General features: G+C 36.0%; 2 protein-coding genes and 1 pseudogene across 3 annotated transcripts in view; 1 reads left to right on the forward strand and 2 right to left on the reverse strand.

Annotated features, from left to right (window-relative positions):
• Positions 1–15,331, forward strand: part of FAM98B (family with sequence similarity 98 member B) — a 29,728-nt gene extending 14,397 nt beyond the window's left edge. The window contains exons 5-8 of the mRNA XM_081155847.1: positions 1,495–1,575; positions 2,190–2,306; positions 11,523–11,690; positions 14,601–15,331. Coding sequence (XP_081011973.1) covers positions 1,495–1,575; positions 2,190–2,306; positions 11,523–11,690; positions 14,601–14,936 — 702 coding nt within the window. The 3' untranslated portion in view covers positions 14,937–15,331. The remainder of the gene's footprint in view (positions 1–1,494; positions 1,576–2,189; positions 2,307–11,522; positions 11,691–14,600) is intronic.
• LOC308564430 (aurora kinase B pseudogene) lies at positions 8,122–9,043 on the reverse strand (annotated as a pseudogene). The gene has a single exon. The product of its transcript is annotated as an aurora kinase B pseudogene (transcript).
• A 2,106-nt stretch (positions 15,332–17,437) lies between the features above and the next one.
• Positions 17,438–20,873, reverse strand: part of RASGRP1 (RAS guanyl releasing protein 1) — an 82,133-nt gene continuing 78,697 nt past the window's right edge. Inside the window, exon 17 of the mRNA XM_081155849.1 lies at positions 17,438–20,741. Coding sequence (XP_081011975.1) covers positions 20,607–20,741 — 135 coding nt within the window. The 3' untranslated portion in view covers positions 17,438–20,606. The remainder of the gene's footprint in view (positions 20,742–20,873) is intronic.

A 20,873-nucleotide genomic window follows, 5' to 3' on the forward strand; every position in this document is an offset into this window, starting at 1 on the left:
CTGAGGTACTAAAAGATTTAATAAATTATACAAGTTTCTAACTAGTAATGGTAGACTTGAGGTGGGAACCCAAGCAATCAACCTTCAGAGTCTATACTCTTAACTCCCTGATTATATAATTCTCAAACTTATTAAAACTGTTATCTAATGTTGAAATCCTGGGAATGTGATTACATGTAAGAAACTACAAGTATGCATTTAGAATCCCTCTTGAGTGAGGAATTACAACTAAAACTTTTAGTAATATATGAAATAATCAAATTGGAAGTATTTACAATAGTTGGGGAAGCTACAGAAAAGGTATATTTTAAGAAAATAAGTTAATTCTTTACAACATGTAAAAATTGTATCAGTAATTATTGTTGTAGAGGTAGATTTGCTGTGAAGCTAATAAAGCTTAAGCTTTGGGACCCCTCATTTACACAAGTTCTTTCTAAGCAAATTTTTTCAAAAGAGCTTTCTCAAGATACAATTCACATGCCATAAAATTCACCCTTTTAAAGTGTGCAGTTCAATGAACTTCAGTGTATTTTCAGAGTACAGCCATCATCAAATCTAAATTTAGAACATTTCTATTACCCTCAAAAGAAACCTTGTGCCCATTTATAGTCACTCCCCTTCACCACCACCAGTCTTCAAGCTACTTTTATGTTCATAATTTTTAATTCCTTAAAGAATGCCTCCCAACATTAAATAAGCTTCATGCCACCCAAAATATGAACTGCTCCTGATTGTTTTCCCTACTTACCTATAACTAAGAAACTGTAAATATTTCATTCCGTTTTGAAATATTTTCTTTAGATAATGAAGGATTCTCCAATTAGGAGGATGAGTAACTTACGCTATCATTTCTCGGTCATTTTATTCAGGATAAGTGACTGCTAGTTGAATGACCCCTGACATTGCTAAAGCAAAAGCGAATGCCTAATGTTGTTCATAAAGATAAAAATGTTTCAGGTAATTTAAATCATTGGCTGTGCAAAAATAATGAAATTTGTATGTGGTGACTGTAAGTGAGAGGGTTTTGCTCTCCTGTGTTGTCTTGCTGAACAGTGAAATCAGAATACTTTCAATTGGAATGTGTACATAGTACCTAATTGAGAAAAATCAGTGTGATTATCAAAGGTGTCCTTTTTGAGAATATACCAGGATGTAAGAGAGTGCCATCTTAAGAAGAACTCCAAAGTTGTTTTGCATAAAATATACAATCCTCATTGCAAAACCTTTTAGTAGCTACTTTAGTTATCTACGTACATTATTTCTTATTCTGGAAAAGAAGGTGTGTCATTGCTTGAAATAATATAGCTAATGCTCTTTGAAAAAGATATTTTGCCTTGTAATGATATTCTTTCCTAGTATATAAAGGTATATTTTAGTTATTTCACTTTAACATTTTATTTATTTTCTAGCATTAAAAATCACATTTTAAGCAAGAATAAGATTGTTTTAAATTAGGTAATATACATTTTCACAATCTTTTATATTTACTTGTAGGTGAAAGATATTCTCTCAAAAGTCCAGAAAAATCATGTGGGAAAACCACTGCTGAAAATTGATTTAAATCTGGATCAGGCAGTAAGTCCCCCTTACCCGCCTTTTATTAGTTTTGTTTAATTCATTTAGTGGATATGACTTAATTTTATAAATGGACATCTAGATTTTACAGTGTGTAGCATGCATTTATTATTTTGGAGGATTAAAATGAATTGATATTCTAGATTGATATTCTAATAGGTCCAAGCATTTCTTCAATCAGGTTATTAATTTTAAAAATATCTAGCTAAGAGTTTTTATAGTGCCCAGGATATTAGCATAGTTGTGATTCGAAAAGGGTAGGAGCTCAGTGCCAGCAAGATGGGAAGTTATTGGTATTTTCTTTCCTTATATGTCCCTGCTACTTAGCAAGTAGATGATTTACCTTAAATTAACATATTTGATTGAATTTGATGATGTAAATTCACCAATTGTAAAGTTTAACTTATATGTTTATATCTTCTGAATATCATAAATATTCTATCAAATGCTCTTTATTATTTAAAAAATTTACTGAAAAGTCTCATGGGATCAGAAAATGGTCAAGTACAATATCTTTTGAATCAGTAGGAAGTATTGACCACAATTTTAAAACTTATTTTCTGTGCATAATGATAGAGTCAAAAATTTATGATATTTGTTTCCAAATCCTTTAGGAAAAACTGGAAAGAATCAATGATGCTCTTTCCAGTGAATATGAGTGCCGCCGGCGGATGTTGATGAAACGATTGGATGTAACAGTGCAGTCCTTTGGATGGTCTGATAGAGCAAAGGTAAGGCTGTTTTCCCGTTTGTGTCCTGTAGGTGGTACTCTGTGACAGCTCTTCAGGCTCTATCTGTTATGTAACTGTGCCACATTTGCACTTTTTCACTCTGTCTGAAGCACATGCCCAGGCCAACGACTGGTCTTATATAATGACCCTAGCCTTGTGTAAATCCTTGTTTGCAGATGTCTTAATTTCTATCCATATATTTCACATTTATTTTAAACTCATAGCTGTTGTGATTTATGCTAGGATTGCATAAAAGAATGCATCAGATGAGATAGTGAAATAGATATGGTGAGCAGCTGATTGAGAAAGCAGGATATAAGAAATAGGTACAGGTAATACAGATACCTGATCAAGTCGTCTTAAAAGTGTCTTAAGGCTGTGGAGTGTGGTCCAGTTGAAGAGGGTGCCGGAGGGTGGGGGCATCCACAGAGAGAATCTCTTCCGGTAGCTTTCTCGAGAGCTGTCTCCCATCACTGCCATTTTATGCCTTTACCTGTACCCAGGCTTTGCCTGGGATTTCCTGCCCTACCTTGCATCATATTCTAGAAACTCTCCAGACAGTAAGCTAGGACAACTGTAGGAAGTCATTTGCTTCCCCTGTTTCAGGGTTCACCATCCTGTGCTCCTTGATGTCCAGTGTCTGAAAAATCATTGGTTTACATGGGTTTTACAGTTGTTTCAGGTTGCAAGGTAAATCTTGTGCATGTTACTCTGATGCTATTATTACATTCTTTGTATTGACTGGGCATTTCTTCTGCCACTTGTTTTATCAGCTGGGGTCATTGATGCAACTTCATTCAGATGATGCCTGGCCTGGGCTAGTACATCCAAGATGCTTATCTCACATGTCTGGGTTCTTCTGTCTGCTGGGGTGCTTCGGTTGTCTTCTTGGCTCTGATGTGGTCTCTACATGTGATGTCTTGTATTGGTTTCCTATTGCTGCAGAAACATATTACCACAAACTTAGTGGCTTCTGTAATTTACATTTGTTCTCTTACACTTCTAGAGATCAGAAGTCCTAAAATGAAGATATTGGGAGGGTTGCGTTTCTTCTGGACTCTTCAGGGGAGAATCTGTTTCCTTGTATTTCCTAGCTTCTAGAAGCCACCTGCGTACCTTGGCTCTTGACCTCATCCTCCGTCTTCAAAACCAAACCGGTAGTGTAGGATCTTCGGACCTCTCTTCCTCTGCTTTCATTGTCACTTCGCCTAGTCCTCAGACACTCCTGTCTCTCTTACAAGGATCCTTGTGATTACACTGGGCCCACCCAGATAATCCAGGATAATCTTTCCATCTCAGGATCCTTAACCACATCTGCATCTGCGAGGTAACATAGTCACAGGTTCCAGGAGTTAGGCTGTGGACATCATTGGGGGCCATTATTCAATTTACCACATGTCTCCCCTTCCTTCTAATTGGATTTTATTTTTTCTTGCATTGTATTTCACTATCATATGCTGCTGTTTTTTTCTTTTTCTTTCTTTTTTAAAAAAGTATATTTTTAAAAATCAGCTAGTCTAACATTAGAGCCCTCCATTTTCTGTACACTCTCCTCCCAGAAGCTTCTGTCCTCCTATTGCACCCTAAGCTGTTTGCACGGCTATCCTTGGCTACACCACTATTTCTGGATCCAATGGCCTCCTCTTTCACTGTTTATTCTCCTATTCTGTTATAGTAAATCCACAAAAATTTCCTAACAAAGGGTGCATTTGAATGATTTTTCTGAATCCTTGAATTCTGAAAATATGATTATTCTGCTGTCACATTTGATTTATGGTTTGGGTAAATGTGAAATTCTAAGACTATTGAAGGCATTGTTTTCTAGCATTTAGTGCTGCTTTTGAGAAACCTGATGCCATTTTCTCTGATTCTGGATGGCCTTTTATTTTTTCCCTGGAAGCTTTTGGATTCTTTTCTCTATTCTTAAGACTTCTGAAAGTTTACAATAGGTGTCGGTTTGGGTCTTTTTTCATTCATTGTGCTAAACACTAGGTGTACCTTCAAATTTTAGCTTTTATGTTTTTCTTTATTAACTTCTTCCCTTTTGTTTTTTCTTTCTGAAAATCTTTAGTCGGGTACTGAACACTCTGGGTAGATCCACTTAAGTTGCTTTATTTACTCTCTCATGTTCTCTCTCTTTCTCTCTCTGATTCACTTTCTTGGAAATGTCCTTGGTATTGAATTTTTGTTTCTGCCATCTTTACTTTCCAGGAATTCATTTTGATTCTTAAGTTTTTCTTTTTCATATTTTTTTTTCTCTCATATGGATATGCTATCTTCTTGAATGAGGATAAAAAATGTCAAAAAGAAAACTCCACCTTTTTTTGGCCTTCAATTATTTTTCTTTCCTACAGGGTTACTTTTTGTTTTTTTCACTTGTAGTGGCTTTCTTCAAATTCACGATGGTCGCTGGTTGTTTGTTTTAAAGAGCAAGACACTGAAAAGCTGATAGGAAACTCCAGTCATTGATTGGCATTGTTAACAGGAGGCATTGGAGCCCGCTATTGTGCTGTGGGCATTCCTAATGCCTTCTTATAGAAGTCTTTTTCTCAGTAGCTGCTCATTTTTTCAAGACAGGAAACCTCATTTTTTCTATACACTTTTTCCCCTTTGTCCAGGGGAGGAGGAGTGGCAGCATGGCACCAGGGGCTGGAGGAGTAGACTGTTCTACAAATGAACTGAGTTAACCCCTATTCTTGGCTCCACATTTCATTTTCTGAGATTCTGGTTCCCTTATCTGTATCCTTTCTTTTCCATTCTCTTTGTTGACTCATTTACCTAGAAATACTCCCTCATGTATTGTATTTAGAGCCTCCTTCCAAACACTGGGCAGACAGATACAGAAAATTGAAGAGTGATTAGAGCAGAGTTGCTGGTGAAATGAAAACTTACTTCAGGGAAAATTTTTTTGAGCATAGTAATAGTGTAGCTATGTGTTGGAGCTGAAAACTGTCATTTATGTATTTTCTTTCAATAAACACTTATTCAGCGTCTCATGTGCAGCACTATGATGGACCTGGTTCTGGATGAGCATTTCCATACCCTACACAATTAGGTATAAAACATTTTTAGAAGATTTCTGTATTTGTAGTACCTAATCAGCTTCTCAGATGGTTAAAGCGTATTTCTCTTCTGCACGTACACTAGGCTAAACTCCTGAGATGTGTGTGTGTATATGTCACTGAAGTGACTGTTGTACAGAGAAGCCCAGTTGCTCTAAGAGCTATGAGTTACCAAAGAAGTAGATGACACGATTGCTGACCTCAAGAAATGCAGTAGGGCTTAGATGTATGGGAGGTATTAGTTTTACTGACCTCTGGAAACTTATGGAGGTTGTATACATGTTGAGTCTTCAGTTTAACCTGACAGAATTTTAATGAAAAAAAGAATTTAGGAATATAAGGACAACTGTGAAAGGTGGTAGTGCATTAAAAGTGTCTTAACATCATAACTTAGAGGATGTTTTCAGTGTTGGCCTTAAGTTTACAGAGAAATCTCAAATGAGTTTCGACATGTTCTGTTCTTTGAGCATTACGAGTGGCCTGGATTTATGGGCATGTTAACTCTTTACTAGCCTTAAACTTGGGGACTTTGAGAAAATATGCCTTTAGGAAATAATCTTGATAGTTTATTTTTCATCTTGGTCTTTTTCGTCATGTTTTAGGACAAAGAGGTGGTGTTTTTGTTCTTTTTTCCTTAGTGTGGAAAAAAATTTTTTAATGTTTTTTTCTTAGGCTATTTATAGGTCAAATTAGTCCTTTCATTTGATCCTTTTCAATTGATTATATGAATATATGCATTTATATCCTGAGTTTTCTTATTAAATCTCCTGTAAATTTAATATTTCTTTAATATTATCCCCCACACAATATGCCTGATATTATTGAATGACTCATCAAATATTGTTCTGCAGCATTTTAAAATGTTACAGAAAATTTTATCACACAGAATGATATGCTTTATTGATTGACATTGAGGTTTTAATTTTTGTCTCTTGTTTGACTCTAATGAAATCCTCAGCAGCTAAATTTTTGTTCATGATATATTACTAAAATTTCTTTTTTTAAAAATTGATATATAATTGACATATATTAGTTTTAGGCATAGAACATAAATTATTTGAATGATCACAATAAATTTCAGAATTTTTTTTGTGTTGAGAACTTTTAAGATTTACTCTCTTAGCAACTTGCAAACATGCAGTACAGTATTAACTGTAGGTATCATGCTGTACATTACATCCCCATGACATTTTTTAACTGAAAATTTGTACCTTTGACTCTGTTTACCCATTTGCATCATCCCTTCTCTGGCAGCCACAAATCTGTTCTACCTATGAGCTGCTTTTTTTTTTCTAAATACAAGGGAGGGGGTTGTTTCGTTTTTTTAGATTTCACATAAAAGTGAGATCATGTAGAATTTGTCTCTCTCTGATATATTTCACTTAGTACATTGCCCTCAAGGTCTATCCATAGTGTTGCAGATGGCAAGATTTTATTTATTTTTTCAGGCTGAATAATATTCGTGTGTGTGTGTCAATGAACATGGGGGTACATATCTCTTTTTGAGTCAGTGTTTTTGTTTTGTTTTTTTTTTTTTTTTGGATAAATACCCAGAAGAGGAATTTCTGGGTCATGTAATAGTTGTATTTTTAATTTTTTGAGGAACCTCCTATAGTGGCTACACCAATTTACATTAACATCCAACAGTGCACAGGGTTCCCTTTTCTCCATAGCCTTGCCAACACTTGTTATTTCTTGACCTTTTTAAAAAAATTAATTTATTGAGGTAACATTGGTTAATAGGATCATACAGGTTTCAAGTGTATATTTCTTGACTTTTTAATGAGAGCCATTCTAACAGGTGTGAGGTGATGTCTCATTGCAGTGTTGATTAGCATTTCCCTCATGGTTGGTGATGTTGAGCATCTTTTCATGGACCTGTTGGCCATCTTTATATCTTCTCTGGAAAAATGTCTATTCAGTTTCTCTGTCCATTTTTTTATCAAATTATTTTTTGCTGTTGAATTGTATGAGTTATTTATATATTTTGGATGTTGACTCCTTGTTAGATGTATGATTTGCAAATATTTCCATTCACTAGGTTGCCTTTTAATTTGTTGTTGGTTTCCTTTGCTGTTCAGAAGCTTTTTAGTTGGACATAGTCCCACTTGTTTATTTTTGCTTTTGTTTCCTTTGCTTTTGGTGTTAAATCCAAAGAAATCATCGCCAAGACGTATGTTGAGGAGCTTACAGCCTATGTTTTCTTCTAGGAGCTTTCAAGTTTCAGGTCTTAATATTCAAATTTTTAATCCATTTTGAGTTGATTTTTGTGTATGGTTTAAGATTGTGGTCCAGTTTCATTCTTTTGCATGTTGCTGTTCAATTTTCACAACACCATTTATTGAAGAGAGACTCTTTTCCCCATTGTATATACTTGGCTCGTTTGTCATAAATTAATTGACTATACATGTATGAGTTTATTTCTGGGGTCTTCTGTTCCATTGATCGCTATGTCATATCAATATCATAGTATTTTGATTATGATAGTTTTATAATACAGTTTGAAATCAGGGAGTATGATGGTGTCAGCTTTGTTGTTCTTTCTCAAGATTGCTTGCCTATTCAGGGTCTTTCTGGTCCAAATGGAACTTCTTGATCAGAGAATATGCAAGATTTTTTTTTTTTTTTTTTTAATCTTCAGCCTTTGTTAAATAAAAAGGAAGTAGAGGATCAGGAAACAGGCCAGGGACCCCTCCTTCCAACTATACATATACAGACATAAAATACACAACTGAGGAAATGACAAGGACAATTCAGGAGACAGACTGAAGGACCAAGGGAGGCAGCACCCTCCAAGAATGGGGCTGGACCCAAGGGTAGGCTGAGACCTGGGCCAGAGGCAGATGTTCTGAGGGGTTATGTTTGAGCAGCTTGGAGATGAGGTCCTGGGTTCCCGTGAACACTGAAGAGGGTAACTTAAGGTCTACCTTGACGATGCTCCAGTAAGTTTCATTGTGTGAAGCACTCTCGAAGGGGGGGTTCCCATCAGCAGCTCATAGCAGAGTACTTGGATGCACCACAGACCCACCTTCTCATTGTGTGTGCGCCCCTCAATCATCTCTGGGGATGGGTAGTCCAAAGTGCCACACATTGTCTTCCTTCTCAGGGAGGGGCATGTACAGACCAGCCAAGGTCAGCAATCTTCAGCTCTCCCTGAAGCCCCAAGAGCAGATTCTCTGGCTTTATGTCTCTGTGAATCACCGTATTCCTTTAGCACAGAACATCTGTCAGTTCCTCCATGAATTGTGCTGGTCAAAAGTACTGCTCTTCTGCAACTCCTTGTAATGCTCCCCGTGGTGGGGGTATCCCCTAGAAGTCCTTTGCAGGTCATAGCAATAGTTGTAGAGACACAAGATGTTGGGGGCTGCAGGCGGGCCTGAATTTCTGTCTTGCTGTGAAGCTGTTGCTCCACAGCTTCCTTCTCGATCTGAGACTTGAAGAGGACCTTGAGTGCCATGGTGAAACAAGCCAAATACACATTTTCAAACTTGCCCGTAGCCAGAGGATGCCAATCTCAAAGTCAGTTGTGAAGGAGTGCATTAAATGGGTGTCCCATCACTGTTCTGGCCAGGGGCAGCTGTGGGCTGGGCATTGGAGGGGCTCTTGAGGACAAGTGAAGATGGGGTGCTAGGCTTCTTCTGGAGGACTCTCTGGGGTGAGAGAGTTCAGACCAGATTAAGCCGGCAGGCGCTAGAGCCAAGGGTAGTTTGTCTCCTCCTGGGTCATCCTTAGAGGGAAAGGGGGAGGACAGCTGAGGCCCATGGCTCAGCCAACCTCCTGGCTGCTGGCAAATGACTTAGAAAATGCATGATTTTAATGCTTTTGATGCAAACTCCAGAGTTACTCTTCAAAAAGATTGTATACCTTTATTAGTATGGTTAATCTTTTTTTATTATTATCATTATTTTGCTAGTATTGAGATAAGATTGTGAGTATAATTTTATAGTTTGCGTTTTTTTCACTGATTATGTTGTGATCATTGTCTCATATCTCAAAAGCTCTATTTCAAAGTTAATTTTTAATTTATTATTTTTGGAGATATAATTCACCACTTTAGAATGTACAATTCAGCCCGGACGGGCCTGGCTCAGCAGTTGAGCATTGACCTGGGATCCAGGTGATCCGGGTTCGATTCCCGGTCAGGGCACATGCCCAGGTTGTGGGCTCGATCAATGACTCTGTCATCATTGATGCTTCTCTCTCTCTCTCCCTCTCCCTCTCCTTTCCTCTCTCTGAAATCAATAAAGATATATTAAAAAAAAAAGTACAATTCAGTGGTTTTTAGTATATTCACTGTATTTTGTATCCGTTAACCACTAATTCCAGAACATTTCCATCACCCCAAAAAGAAGCATGCTCCCATTAGCAGTCATTCCCAATACTCAGTCCCTTCCCTGGAAGCCACCACTGCGATCTGCTTTCTGTCTCTTTGGATTTGTTCATTCTGGACATTTCATGTAAATGGAATCATACAGTATGTGGATTTTTGTGTCTCGCTTCTTAGCATAATGCTTTCAAGGTTCATTCATGTCATCTCATATAATAGTACTTCCTTTTAGTATCTGTTTATAGCTACTATATTTTATCACATGGTGAAGCCGTAATTTACTTTTATTTTATACATTTTTTTCTATATAACTAATACCAAGAATGTTAATATGTATAATTTTTATTTATACATTTCAAAGTATATTCTTGTGGTGGATCCCTAAATGAAAATTTACTGTGTCAAAGGTTATTGACACTTCTCTTGATTGACATGGCCAAATTGCTTTTTAGAGAGTGGGTATGAATTTAAACTCTTATCAGTAAGGTAAATGAAATTTTGTCTTTAGTTTAGCCTCTTTAATTAGAATATTATCAGTTTTATTGCTAACTTCACAGTTAAAAAGACTAAGTTCTTTTCATTTGTATGTTTTTATTGTTGGTAAAGTTTTAACTTTTTTTCATAAGCTTGTTAGTCATTTCAATTTCCTCTTTTTTTTTTTAAAATTTATGTTTGTGTTGTGTCTTTTTTTCCTCTTAGGATCTTCCTGTTTTTCTTTTGATCTTTTTATATATTAAGGAAGTTAGCTAGTTGCTTTATTTGTTGAAAATATTTTCCCCATTGTCTTCTGATTTTTTTATTTTTTGACGTATAGAAATTTTAATATTTATAATATATTTTTTCAATTTAAGATAAAACATTAAACAATGTTTTGGAATTCCAATATGGTATACCTTATTATTTTTACAAATAGCCAACAGTTTATTCCAACACCATTTTAAAAATAATCCATTTCTTTTCTCACTGTTCCTTGATTCCCTCTGTCATTTATTGCATTCATACATGTATGAGGCTCTGAATCTCAATTGCTTTTTTTGTTTTATCAGTCTCTATTTTTCCTCCCCAAGTTCCATGTAATTGGACTGAGGTAGGATAGTATACTGTCATCGGTACACCTATGCTTGGGGTTCAAGCAGATCTTCATTAGTAGGTGGGCAAAGCTGGGATTCTCTCTGTATTTGGGGGAAATTGTTTAAGCTTTCTAAGACCCTTTTTCCCCCCTCCATATGCATAAAGGAGGTAATAAATACAACCACTCTAAACAAGTATTTTGAGAATAAAAAAAATGACTTAAGTGAACAGTATCCTCGCACATTCAGTAAGTACTCAAAGAATGTTAGCTGTTAAGGTGATGGTAATTTCATATTGCATATTAATACCTGATAGAACTCTTCTTTTTCAAAGTTGTTTTAGTCATTCTTAAATATTTAGTTTCTGGATTAACTTTAGATTCCTTTTATTTCCTTCATCCTTTCAAAAACCATTCCAATAAGATTGTAGTAAATCTATCAATTAATGTGGGGGGAAACATAATATTCACTGTCCCCATCCAAAAAATTGGTATTTCTTCCATTTATTCAAATTTTCTTTTTGTTTTTGTAAGATTTACTGTTTTTTTCTGAAAGGTCCTGTGTGTGTTTTTGGTATTTTTAGGTGTTTTGTTTTCTTTTATTATGAATGGAATGTTTTTTGTGTTAGTTTTTAATGAGTCAGTTGATACTGGTAGTTGTGTATTTTAGCATCTGTTGGTTTACTTATTTCATTTTACATACAAATGATAAGATATTTATGACTGCCATTGCTCTTTCCTTAACTATTGTCATTTAGGTGAAAACAGATGACATAGCAAGAATTTATCAGCCTAAGCGTTATGCTTTGTCACCCAAGACAACGATTACATTGGCACATTTACTTGCTGCTCGTGAAGATCTGTCCAAGATCATTAGGACAAGTAGCGGCTCTAGCCGAGAGAAGACGGCATGCGCCATTAATAAGGTAGGTTTTTCTTTCAGTACAGTGGAGAATGAATCTATAGTATCATCATTTGATGTTTTTACATACTTTAATCTGTCTTTCTTTTGTGTCCTGGTCAACTAGAGAAGATGGCGTCAGGGCTTCAGTCCATCGAGGCTTAGTTTTGTGTGCGTGTTCATTTGAATTTCTGTATTCATAAGGTAAACCAAAGTTTTACCTGACTCAGAGGAATTAAGAATTGTTTTTATCAATAGCTTTAGGAAGAATTATTTGTCTTTCCCTTTTGTAATCATTCTGTGTCACTGAAAATCTGTAGGAATTGTTTCAGGTACTAACAGAGCCCCTGTATCCTTGGTGTAAGGGAAGTACGTGCTTTGGGATTGTGTATATACAAATCTGGGTTCATATCCTAGTTCTATTGTTTACCTAGAGGAATCACCTTGGGCAAGTTACTGAGTCTCTTAGAGGTTTCCTCATTCAGAGTGTAGATCCATTTTTCTGACAGTGGTCTTAAGCTCAGAAAGTCTGAATTTTTTACTTTAACAGCAGCAACCATAAACTAGTCTGGAATGTTTGTTAGCTCAACTAGAATGTACTCATTTAGATAGAGCAGCCTATGACAGACTTTGTTACAAAAGAGCAAAAAATCAGAAGTAAGGGATTGAGGTAATTTCAAAACATTGTTTCTCACACAATAAAGTGAGAAATGTATCCTTAATGCAGGATACCTTGCCAGAGGGATGGTTGTTTACTCAGTCAATTTGCCTCATTATTGCCCAGTTAGGCACTAGTGTTCATGCCTCCTACTTCCAATTTAGATGAACCTCCTCTATCTTCTGAAAGTGTCCTGTCTTTAAATACCGGGTGGGGGCAAAAGTAAGTTTACAGTTGTGAGCCCTCGAAATACAGAGTGTATTCTTACATTATTATTTATTATTGTATTTTTCATACCTACTTTTGCCCCACCCTGTATGTTAGTTAATATCTTGCATCAGGTTATTTACTCTTGACTGCATCGAGAGTTCTACTTCTTTAAGTGGAACTGCCCATCTCTTTTCTGAGTTTATAATTTATAGTCTAATTATTTGAGGGCAATCTTTTTTATTTATGTTGCATTTGAGAGACCAATTTCTTGTTATACTAAACCAGAAATATAAGATTCCACTGAAACTGAAACAATTGACAGAATGTGGTTGAATTTAATTAAATCTTCAAGGGAAATAAGAGGGTCCTTCAAAGCCAACGTATGTAGAAGCCCGAGATTGGTGTAGGATAAACATAAGGATGACAGCATTCAGCATACCTACTCAGCAGGTATCTGCCAACATTCTCCCATTCCTTTCCTTCTGAATCATTAGCTTAACTAAATGGCTTTCCCTTTTGTATTGCAAGTATAAGCCAACCCAGTAGTATCCCTTTGGACATGATGCAAAGCCAAGAGAAAGTTTATAAATTTTATTCCAGGGTAGAAAGTGTGCACACAGACCAGCACACATTATGTGGTGTCAATGCACATGGTAGCAACTTTAATCAAATCATCGCCGCTACCATGTATAACCTTGCCCTGTAGCTAGGTCGGTGTTCCTAATTTTCTATATTAAAATATCAACATGGCAGGATGTATTTTTTGAATTCCAAATTTTGTAAGTACTTCTAAGAGGCTACTAGTGATATAGAACAGAACTGTGTATCAGAAACCTGGGCATTAGGGAAGAACATTGATGGGTTCTCTCTGGGACTTTTTCAGAGGGTAGAAAGATGAACAAAGACAATGTTAGAATGTCCTTTTGAAGGCAATGTTATCAGTTCTTGGAGCAGTGATCTCATATACCCACCAACATAGCATGTTTGGTGGAGAGATCAGTGAGAATACCAACCAAGAAAAGCTGTTTTTTGGATTTGGTAATTAGGACATTATTGCTGACTTTAAAAGAATGTTTACATATTTTGAACCTTGCCCCCATGGTGAGAATGTTGTACTTTTTGTCTTTATTTATGACATAAATTACTAAAACGTAGTTTGGGTTAGAGAATCAGTGGAAGTAGAACCTAACTGATTCGTAGGTCAGTTTGGTTGAGGCAGTTACTGTTTTACCTTCTTCCTGAAAGAGACTAGTAGAAAGCTCTTTGGCTTACCCTTGGCCATGGTTGGTGGGGAGGCACCCTCCTCACTGCTGTCTGTCTCTCTCTCTTCATGGGCATATATAGTAGAGCCTTTCTACAGAATTATGGGGTCTTAAATTCTTGGTTTGTTCTTCAAAGTATTGTAAAGCATGGTTAAGGAAGGATGTTTATTTTTTTAATAATAACTAGTGTCATCATTGAAAGTTAATGAGCTTAAGTTTCTCACTAGAGAGGAATAGTTCATTAAGAATCCTTGTATCTCTTTGCGGTGTTACCTTGGATTATAGTAATTATTAATCTCTGACCTCATTATAGCCACGTTATCACATATACTTCATACTTGTTGAAATAAAAGTGTGCTTAGAAATAGTCTTTTATTGGTTAGTCCATTACCAAATTAGGGACAATGGAAAGCCCAGAGTTGTTGTTGTATAAAAGGATATGAATTTAATTTAGGGTCTGTAGTTTATGTGTATTAATGTTTTACTTAAAAAGTTTCTTAGTATGATGGGTACTACATTTGTTACAGAATTTGCCAAACAAATGTAAACAATAGAAAATAACAAGCCTTTAAGTTTTAGAAATATTTCCCTAGTTTAAAAAGAATACCACATTGTGAGGAATTTGTCACACATCACATTTATATTTTCAATATTAATTCATACTGCCATTCTGATACTTTCATGTCCTTAAATATTGGGCTTCGGTTTCTGTATTAGATCAGTAAGTTCAGTATTACTTGAATCCTTTATGTAAATTTTAACTTTTAAAATATTAGAAACTGAAAGAAAATGTTTCTTCATACAGGTGCTGATGGGAAGGGTGCCTGACAGGGGAGGACGGCCAAATGAAATCGAACCACCACCACCCGAAATGCCACCTTGGCAAAAGAGACAAGAAGGCGGCGGAAGGGGTGGTTGGGGTGGTGGAGGTGGTGGTAGAGGAGGTGGTGGGGGTGGAAGAGGTGGCTGGGGAGGGGGTGGGGGAGGGGGTGGTAGAGGAGGAGGTTTCCAAGGTCGGGGAGATTATGGTGGGAGGGGAGACTATGGTGGGAGAGGGGGCTATGGTGGGAGAGGGGGCTATGGTGGGAGAGGTTATGGAGATCCATATGGAGGAGGTGGTGGTGGATATAGAAGATATTAAAAACTACAAAAATTAGCAGTGCTTACTTCTTGATAGATACATTAGGCATAGTGTTCTAAATAACATACTTGAATGTCATCTATGAAGTAAACACCATGTTAGATTCCTTGATACCATTCTTGAATTGGGTTAATATGTAAGAGCATTGTTTTGTACTACTATTTGATTTCTTAGAGTGATGAATTTTTTTTTCATATTCTGTGTACCCTTGAGCATGTCATGTCTTTTTAAAAAAAACCAAAAAAATGAGCAAAGGCTATTTTTAAAAATGTAAATATTTATTACCATCAGACTTGGAAAATGGAAAGTATTTTATTGTTATGATTGAATTTAGATTGTTACCTGTATTTTATTCAGGTTTGAGACACATAAAACAGACCCCGCTTGTTAATAGACTGTTGCCTCATCTGTATTTATTAATTTTACTTCACAAAATAGGGAAAGGGACTGATAGTTTTGTTTGATAGGTAGTTGTCATGACTTGTTTTTTTCTTTTATAGTGATTCCTCTGCCCAGGTTTCTGTTAAAGTTCCATTAATTGAAGCCTGAGTTTACTTTTTGGTTTGCATATTTCATGTATTTTCCAACTGGATTTGAAATCTGTGATTTTGTTTGACAAAGCAAAGTTAGATTGAGGTCAGAATTACTCTACAGGGACAAAGACATGAAACAGTTTTACATGATGGTGTAAAAAATATTCCTATAAATTCTTTCATCATCCTTCAGGTCATCATTTTAGATAATCGGAATATTAAATGGCAGACTGAACTGTATTATGTAGGATTAGAGCAGTAATTTCCAATGTTAATAGATCAGAGGTAGGCTGAAGCATCTCTTGGTAGTTCTCATTCACAGCTAGATTTGGAAAACTCAGGGTGAGAGAAGGGTTATATGTGTTTTGGTGGTTGGAGCAGTCAAAGACTTGGTGATGTAGAGTTGTGAATTTGAATCATGGTACTAGCTGAGGGGTCTATGGATTAAAATGACCAAAGGTCTCAAGGATTGATCTGTCCTCATTTGAGGAATGTGATGCTTGAGTCCTACTCGGGTTGTTTCATAAAGACGTAAATACAAGTGAAATTTGTGGGGAATTTATCATGGGCCTATTGTGAATGGTTTAAGAGGTGGGCCAAGTAATGCATTTTTCTCTTAATGTAGACAGAGAGAAAAAGAGAGAGCCACACAGATTTTTTAAATTCCCACTGTAAAGCCCGTATCTCGACGTAGGCTTCTGGTCAGCACCTGTGCATAACAACTTTCTATGCTCTAACCAACTCAATAGATAGAAAGCTGAGTACCAGTAGACAAATGGTATTTGATATTTGGCAGGTTTTTTGTTTTTATAGTAAACCCTGTGGTGAAATCTAAAATAATGTTAAAACTTTCAAAGTAAATACTATATATATTGCAGTCTTGGCCATGTGTTTTTCAAGATACCCTTCAAAGAAATTAGTATAGGAAAATGAATTTTTTTGGTTATTTGTAAAGTTAGATTATTTTTAAATGTGCTTATATTTAATGAAGAGACTTAATTTTATTTGTAATTGTTGGAGAAGAATGTTTTCCATAATTAAGAAAACACTTTTATCAGTAGTTATGACCTCTGAAAAATAATTTTTAAAAATACATAAGCAGAGTCCACTGGAGTAAAATATTTGAATAGAATTACTAGTTTAAAACAAAACGTCCATTTAAAACTCTTATATTTCTGTCTCATTTCATTTTGGGAGCTTTAGTTGCTGACACAGAAGGGGTTTACAACTACCTTCAAGTTTTATCGCTAAAGGATTATGAATAATGACAGAAACATTAGTTTACAATTTCTGTAAGATTTCTTTGTACCTTCATAGGAGTGCTGTTAGATTATCCACAGGACTCTGTAAATCTTATCTAAGTTTAGCACTTGCTTCTACATTCCTATAAACTCCTCTTAAATAAAAAGCTGAGTGGTCCAGACTCAAATATTTTATTTCTTCTGTGCTAAGATTTTCATGATAATCTTTGTTCAGTAAAAATTTGTAGAAGAGTGTGCTAAGCAATATCTAAAATAGCAGTAAGGTACTCTGGGACCTTAATGTGAAAGGCCATAATGTGAAAATGTTTTATACATTGAGCGCAATACAGATGTAGAGTATGATGAATGCTTCCTAAAGTCCAACACCTTTTGTTTTGTGCTTCCTCTCCATTCCTTTTTGCCTGGTTCTCATTAGTTTTTCCTATTACCTTGTTTTCCCTCCTTTTCTTTTCTTGCCTTGGTTTAGCCTTTGTTATCTAACAGCATCTATAGATAAGTCTTTACTGGGAGTTTCTGGATTAAAGAAGGTAACTGTCCTCACATCTTGTGTGTATAAAGAACATGAGTCTTGTCCATACATAACCACCCACCATTACACATTAGCTCTCAGCAAAAGAGGGGATCGGGTGTTTTCTTTGAAACTATTCCCTTGTGTTCTGCAGAGCAGAGAATCTTTGCCTCACTAAATAGAAAAAACACACATTTTAAACCAAAAACATTTAATTACCTGTATTTGTGTCAAAAGTAGTTTTGAAAAGGCAAAAAAGATTTGTGACCAGAGAATGTTCTGAGCAATCATACTATATATTGTAAGGAGCACAGGACAGATATTTGGAATGGGATAGGGGCTGTAGGAGAGGAAATTTAATCTCTTCTTTAGGTTCAGGTTGTCAGAGTAGCTTCATTATTTTGTATACAGTATTATGAATTGCCAAAATGACAAATACATCCACATCCAAGTGCGTCTTGATCCATTCTGTGCTGGAATCCGAGTGAGTGTGGAATGTTCTCCCTTTTTCATTGGTCTGGTTAAACAGAAAATGGCTGGCGATCAAGGGAAATCACGGCTATCTCTAATCACTAAATAAGCACGAGCACAAATGAATTGCTCTGGGTGGTCTGTACACTAGGTCGAACCATCATCCTCTGCCAATTTCACCCACAGCTTCAAAGGTTCTCTACTTGCTAGTTTTCTTAGAACTGTGGCATTAAAGACCAAAGCCACAGAGAAATGACAGCCTCAGATTTGTCTCCTTCAGTGTTAAGTGTTTATAGACTTAATATTTGGGGGTCTACTGTAAGTCGTCATGCAGTAAGATGGGAAAAGGTTGAATATTTCTGTACTGTTACTTCCTTGTGTTATAAAAATATTTAGAAAAAAATATACTGAATAATTATTAGTTCCTTTGCTTTTCCTTCCAGAAGTGTTTGGTTAGTATGATAGGGGAGTGGTCTCAGCTGTGGATTATAGTAAAAAGTCAGGGGAAGTTTCTACATATTCACAAACTAGAACAAATACAACGCATCTATGTTATAGGGATCCTAATGTCTTTTATCATATAAATATTACACAAAGAAAACTTACATTAGGTATAAAAAAACTTTACAATCTATACATTTGCTTTTTCCTTACAGTTCTTTTACATAATACATTTTTAGACAGAAATTCACAACTAGTAAAAAGGCAAGTCAATTACTAAAGAAAATGAGAAGTGACATTGCTGTTAACAAAGTTTGTCATTGTTTTGGCAGATAAATATATGCCTAAACTTATCTCAAGTCAGTACAAGACAAAAAAGTTTGTATCCTAGGCTTAATAACCAAAAATCTATTCCAGATGATTTCTGTAGATTCCACACAAATATTTACATACTGTACTACTTTGGCCCTAGCTGGGCTGTAAAAACCTGTGAAATTACTGCTTCCTGTCCATTTCAGTGGTAAGTTCCAGAATGCTTGTGACCCTCTAGCCTTGTTAATTTGACTAATTAGGGGACTGACCTTTTGAATTCCTATAGATTACAGATTTTTTATGTAGAAACTAACCTGGAATCTGTATTTTGGTTGAGGGAAAGAAAAATGAAAAAAAAAATTGTTACATGGCTATGTTTAAAAAAAATTGAGCTGTACTATTTTTGGTTTATATCAGAGGAAAAGAATAATGGCCAAGGCTATGAATTTTAAAAAGATTATCATAAACTCATGTCGTTCCCTATAAAGTAAGTAGCAAAGTACAGTAGCTTCTATAAGTTTACATACCAGATGGTGGGATTTTTGAGTTTGGACTTAGGAAAGGGTAAGTCTGTGTGTAAAGTGATTCTTTAAAACATAACGGAAAACTAGTCACTAGCTTTATTACTAAAGCTCAGTACCAGGAGGTATGCAAATGGGAACTAGTCTTAATGGTCTGAATCCTCCAGGGAAGCTACACTGTATATGTACTTTGCATTCTGATTAAGACTTGGTGTTGCTGGCTTTAGGTTTGGAACATCTAATGGTTGGGGTTATGTTCTTGATATGCAGGCCAACTTGTTTATGAATTTCAAGTCAGTTTGGTACCAGGCTTTCCAAGCATGGAAGGTAAGTGTCCCCCCCTGCCCAAAGAAAATGATCATATAATTTTTTTAGAGACAGAGTCTGAAAAAGGAGTTTGTGAACAGTTACCCAGTGAGCTAAATGAGTCCATTTATCATTAACCTTCATTAATAGATAACTCACAGGGCTTGCTCTCGTGATTTTGCCAAATACAATTTACATTGTAAGCAAATTCTTTACCTTATAACAAACTGAACTTTACATCTGTGAATTTGTGTGAATGACTAAAAGTTGTTTAATTTGCTTCCACATTTTATGAAGGAGGAAACAAAATTCCAGGTCACATGCATGCCTGATACTGTATTTACATAATACATATATACATATATACACGCTGTCAGCTGTTGTTGAAGGCTCTGATCCAATTAGCTTATTTCTAAATAGTATTAACAGTGAAGGTAGTATAAGCATAAATTCAGCTCAAAAATAGTTACTTTAAAAAAAAAGAGCTAAACAGACTTTAAAAAAAATTGCCATAAAGTCCTAATTCTATCCACTGTAGATTATATGAGGACAAACATCATGTTTGCCTTATGTTTATTTTAGCTATTTATCCAGTCATGTATGAGATGATAATAGCCATGTTTTCAGGCATTTAATTTGATTACTTATTTTATTATGACTTTGAGACTAAAACGACGAGTTGATCTGCAACTGGATAATGTCATCTGGTTGACTAGGCCCCCACAATTTGTGCCTATATCTCTAGAAGTTCATTTCTAGATAGATATCCTCGTGTGTATGAGTGCTGTGAGGAAGGACAGGGGAAAGGCTAATTGATTAGATTTGAGGTAGTGAATTGGGAACCAGATTCATAAAGAATGCTGGAATGTAGAGGAAGTGAATCTACTTTAATATTATAACTAAGCTTTGGATGGAACAAAGTAAATCCCTCAGTTCACAGAAAACCCCGGGGAAGGAAGCAAATTCATTTACCAGGGATTTTAGTTCTAAGGAGGCAGCAGCCGGGCAGGCCACATAGGAGAAGCTACCTTGTCAGAAAACTATAGTCACATTATCATGCTTTTGCCATTAGTCTCAGGGAAGAAAAGTTTGTGGTATGAATGGAAAGAGTTTGCATTCTTCAGTTTTCCTCCTTTGATTCAACTGGCTGGAAGAGAAAAACAGTGTCACACACATTGGGGGCGGCGGGGGGAGACTGACTAGCTTTTCCTTTTTAAAGTACCCTTTAAGGTTCCCGGGGCTCTTTGTGTGAATTGGTTTGGGAAGTGAGATCTGTGATACACTTATCTACAGATTGTGGTCCTGGAGTTTGGGGGCTAAGAACAGTCACCCTGTTCCATCTGAGCTAAGACATGATTGCTTTTTGCAAGTTGGAGGCTTTCTATTTTCTTCTGTGCATATTTCAGTTGGATCTTTAGAGCATCATTATCTGCTTTCAGTGTATTTATTTCCTAAAGAGAAAGAAGAATGAAGTATGTTAATAAAGCAGCAATGAATAGCAAATCAGTTACAATATTGGGAGTACTATACTTGATTGACATCTCCCATTCATTGTGGCTGAGCATTAAAAACTATTTTCAAGA

Source organism: Miniopterus schreibersii (assembly GCF_964146895.1).
Source record: "Miniopterus schreibersii genome assembly, chromosome: 1".
Taxonomy (NCBI): domain Eukaryota; kingdom Metazoa; phylum Chordata; class Mammalia; order Chiroptera; family Miniopteridae; genus Miniopterus; species Miniopterus schreibersii.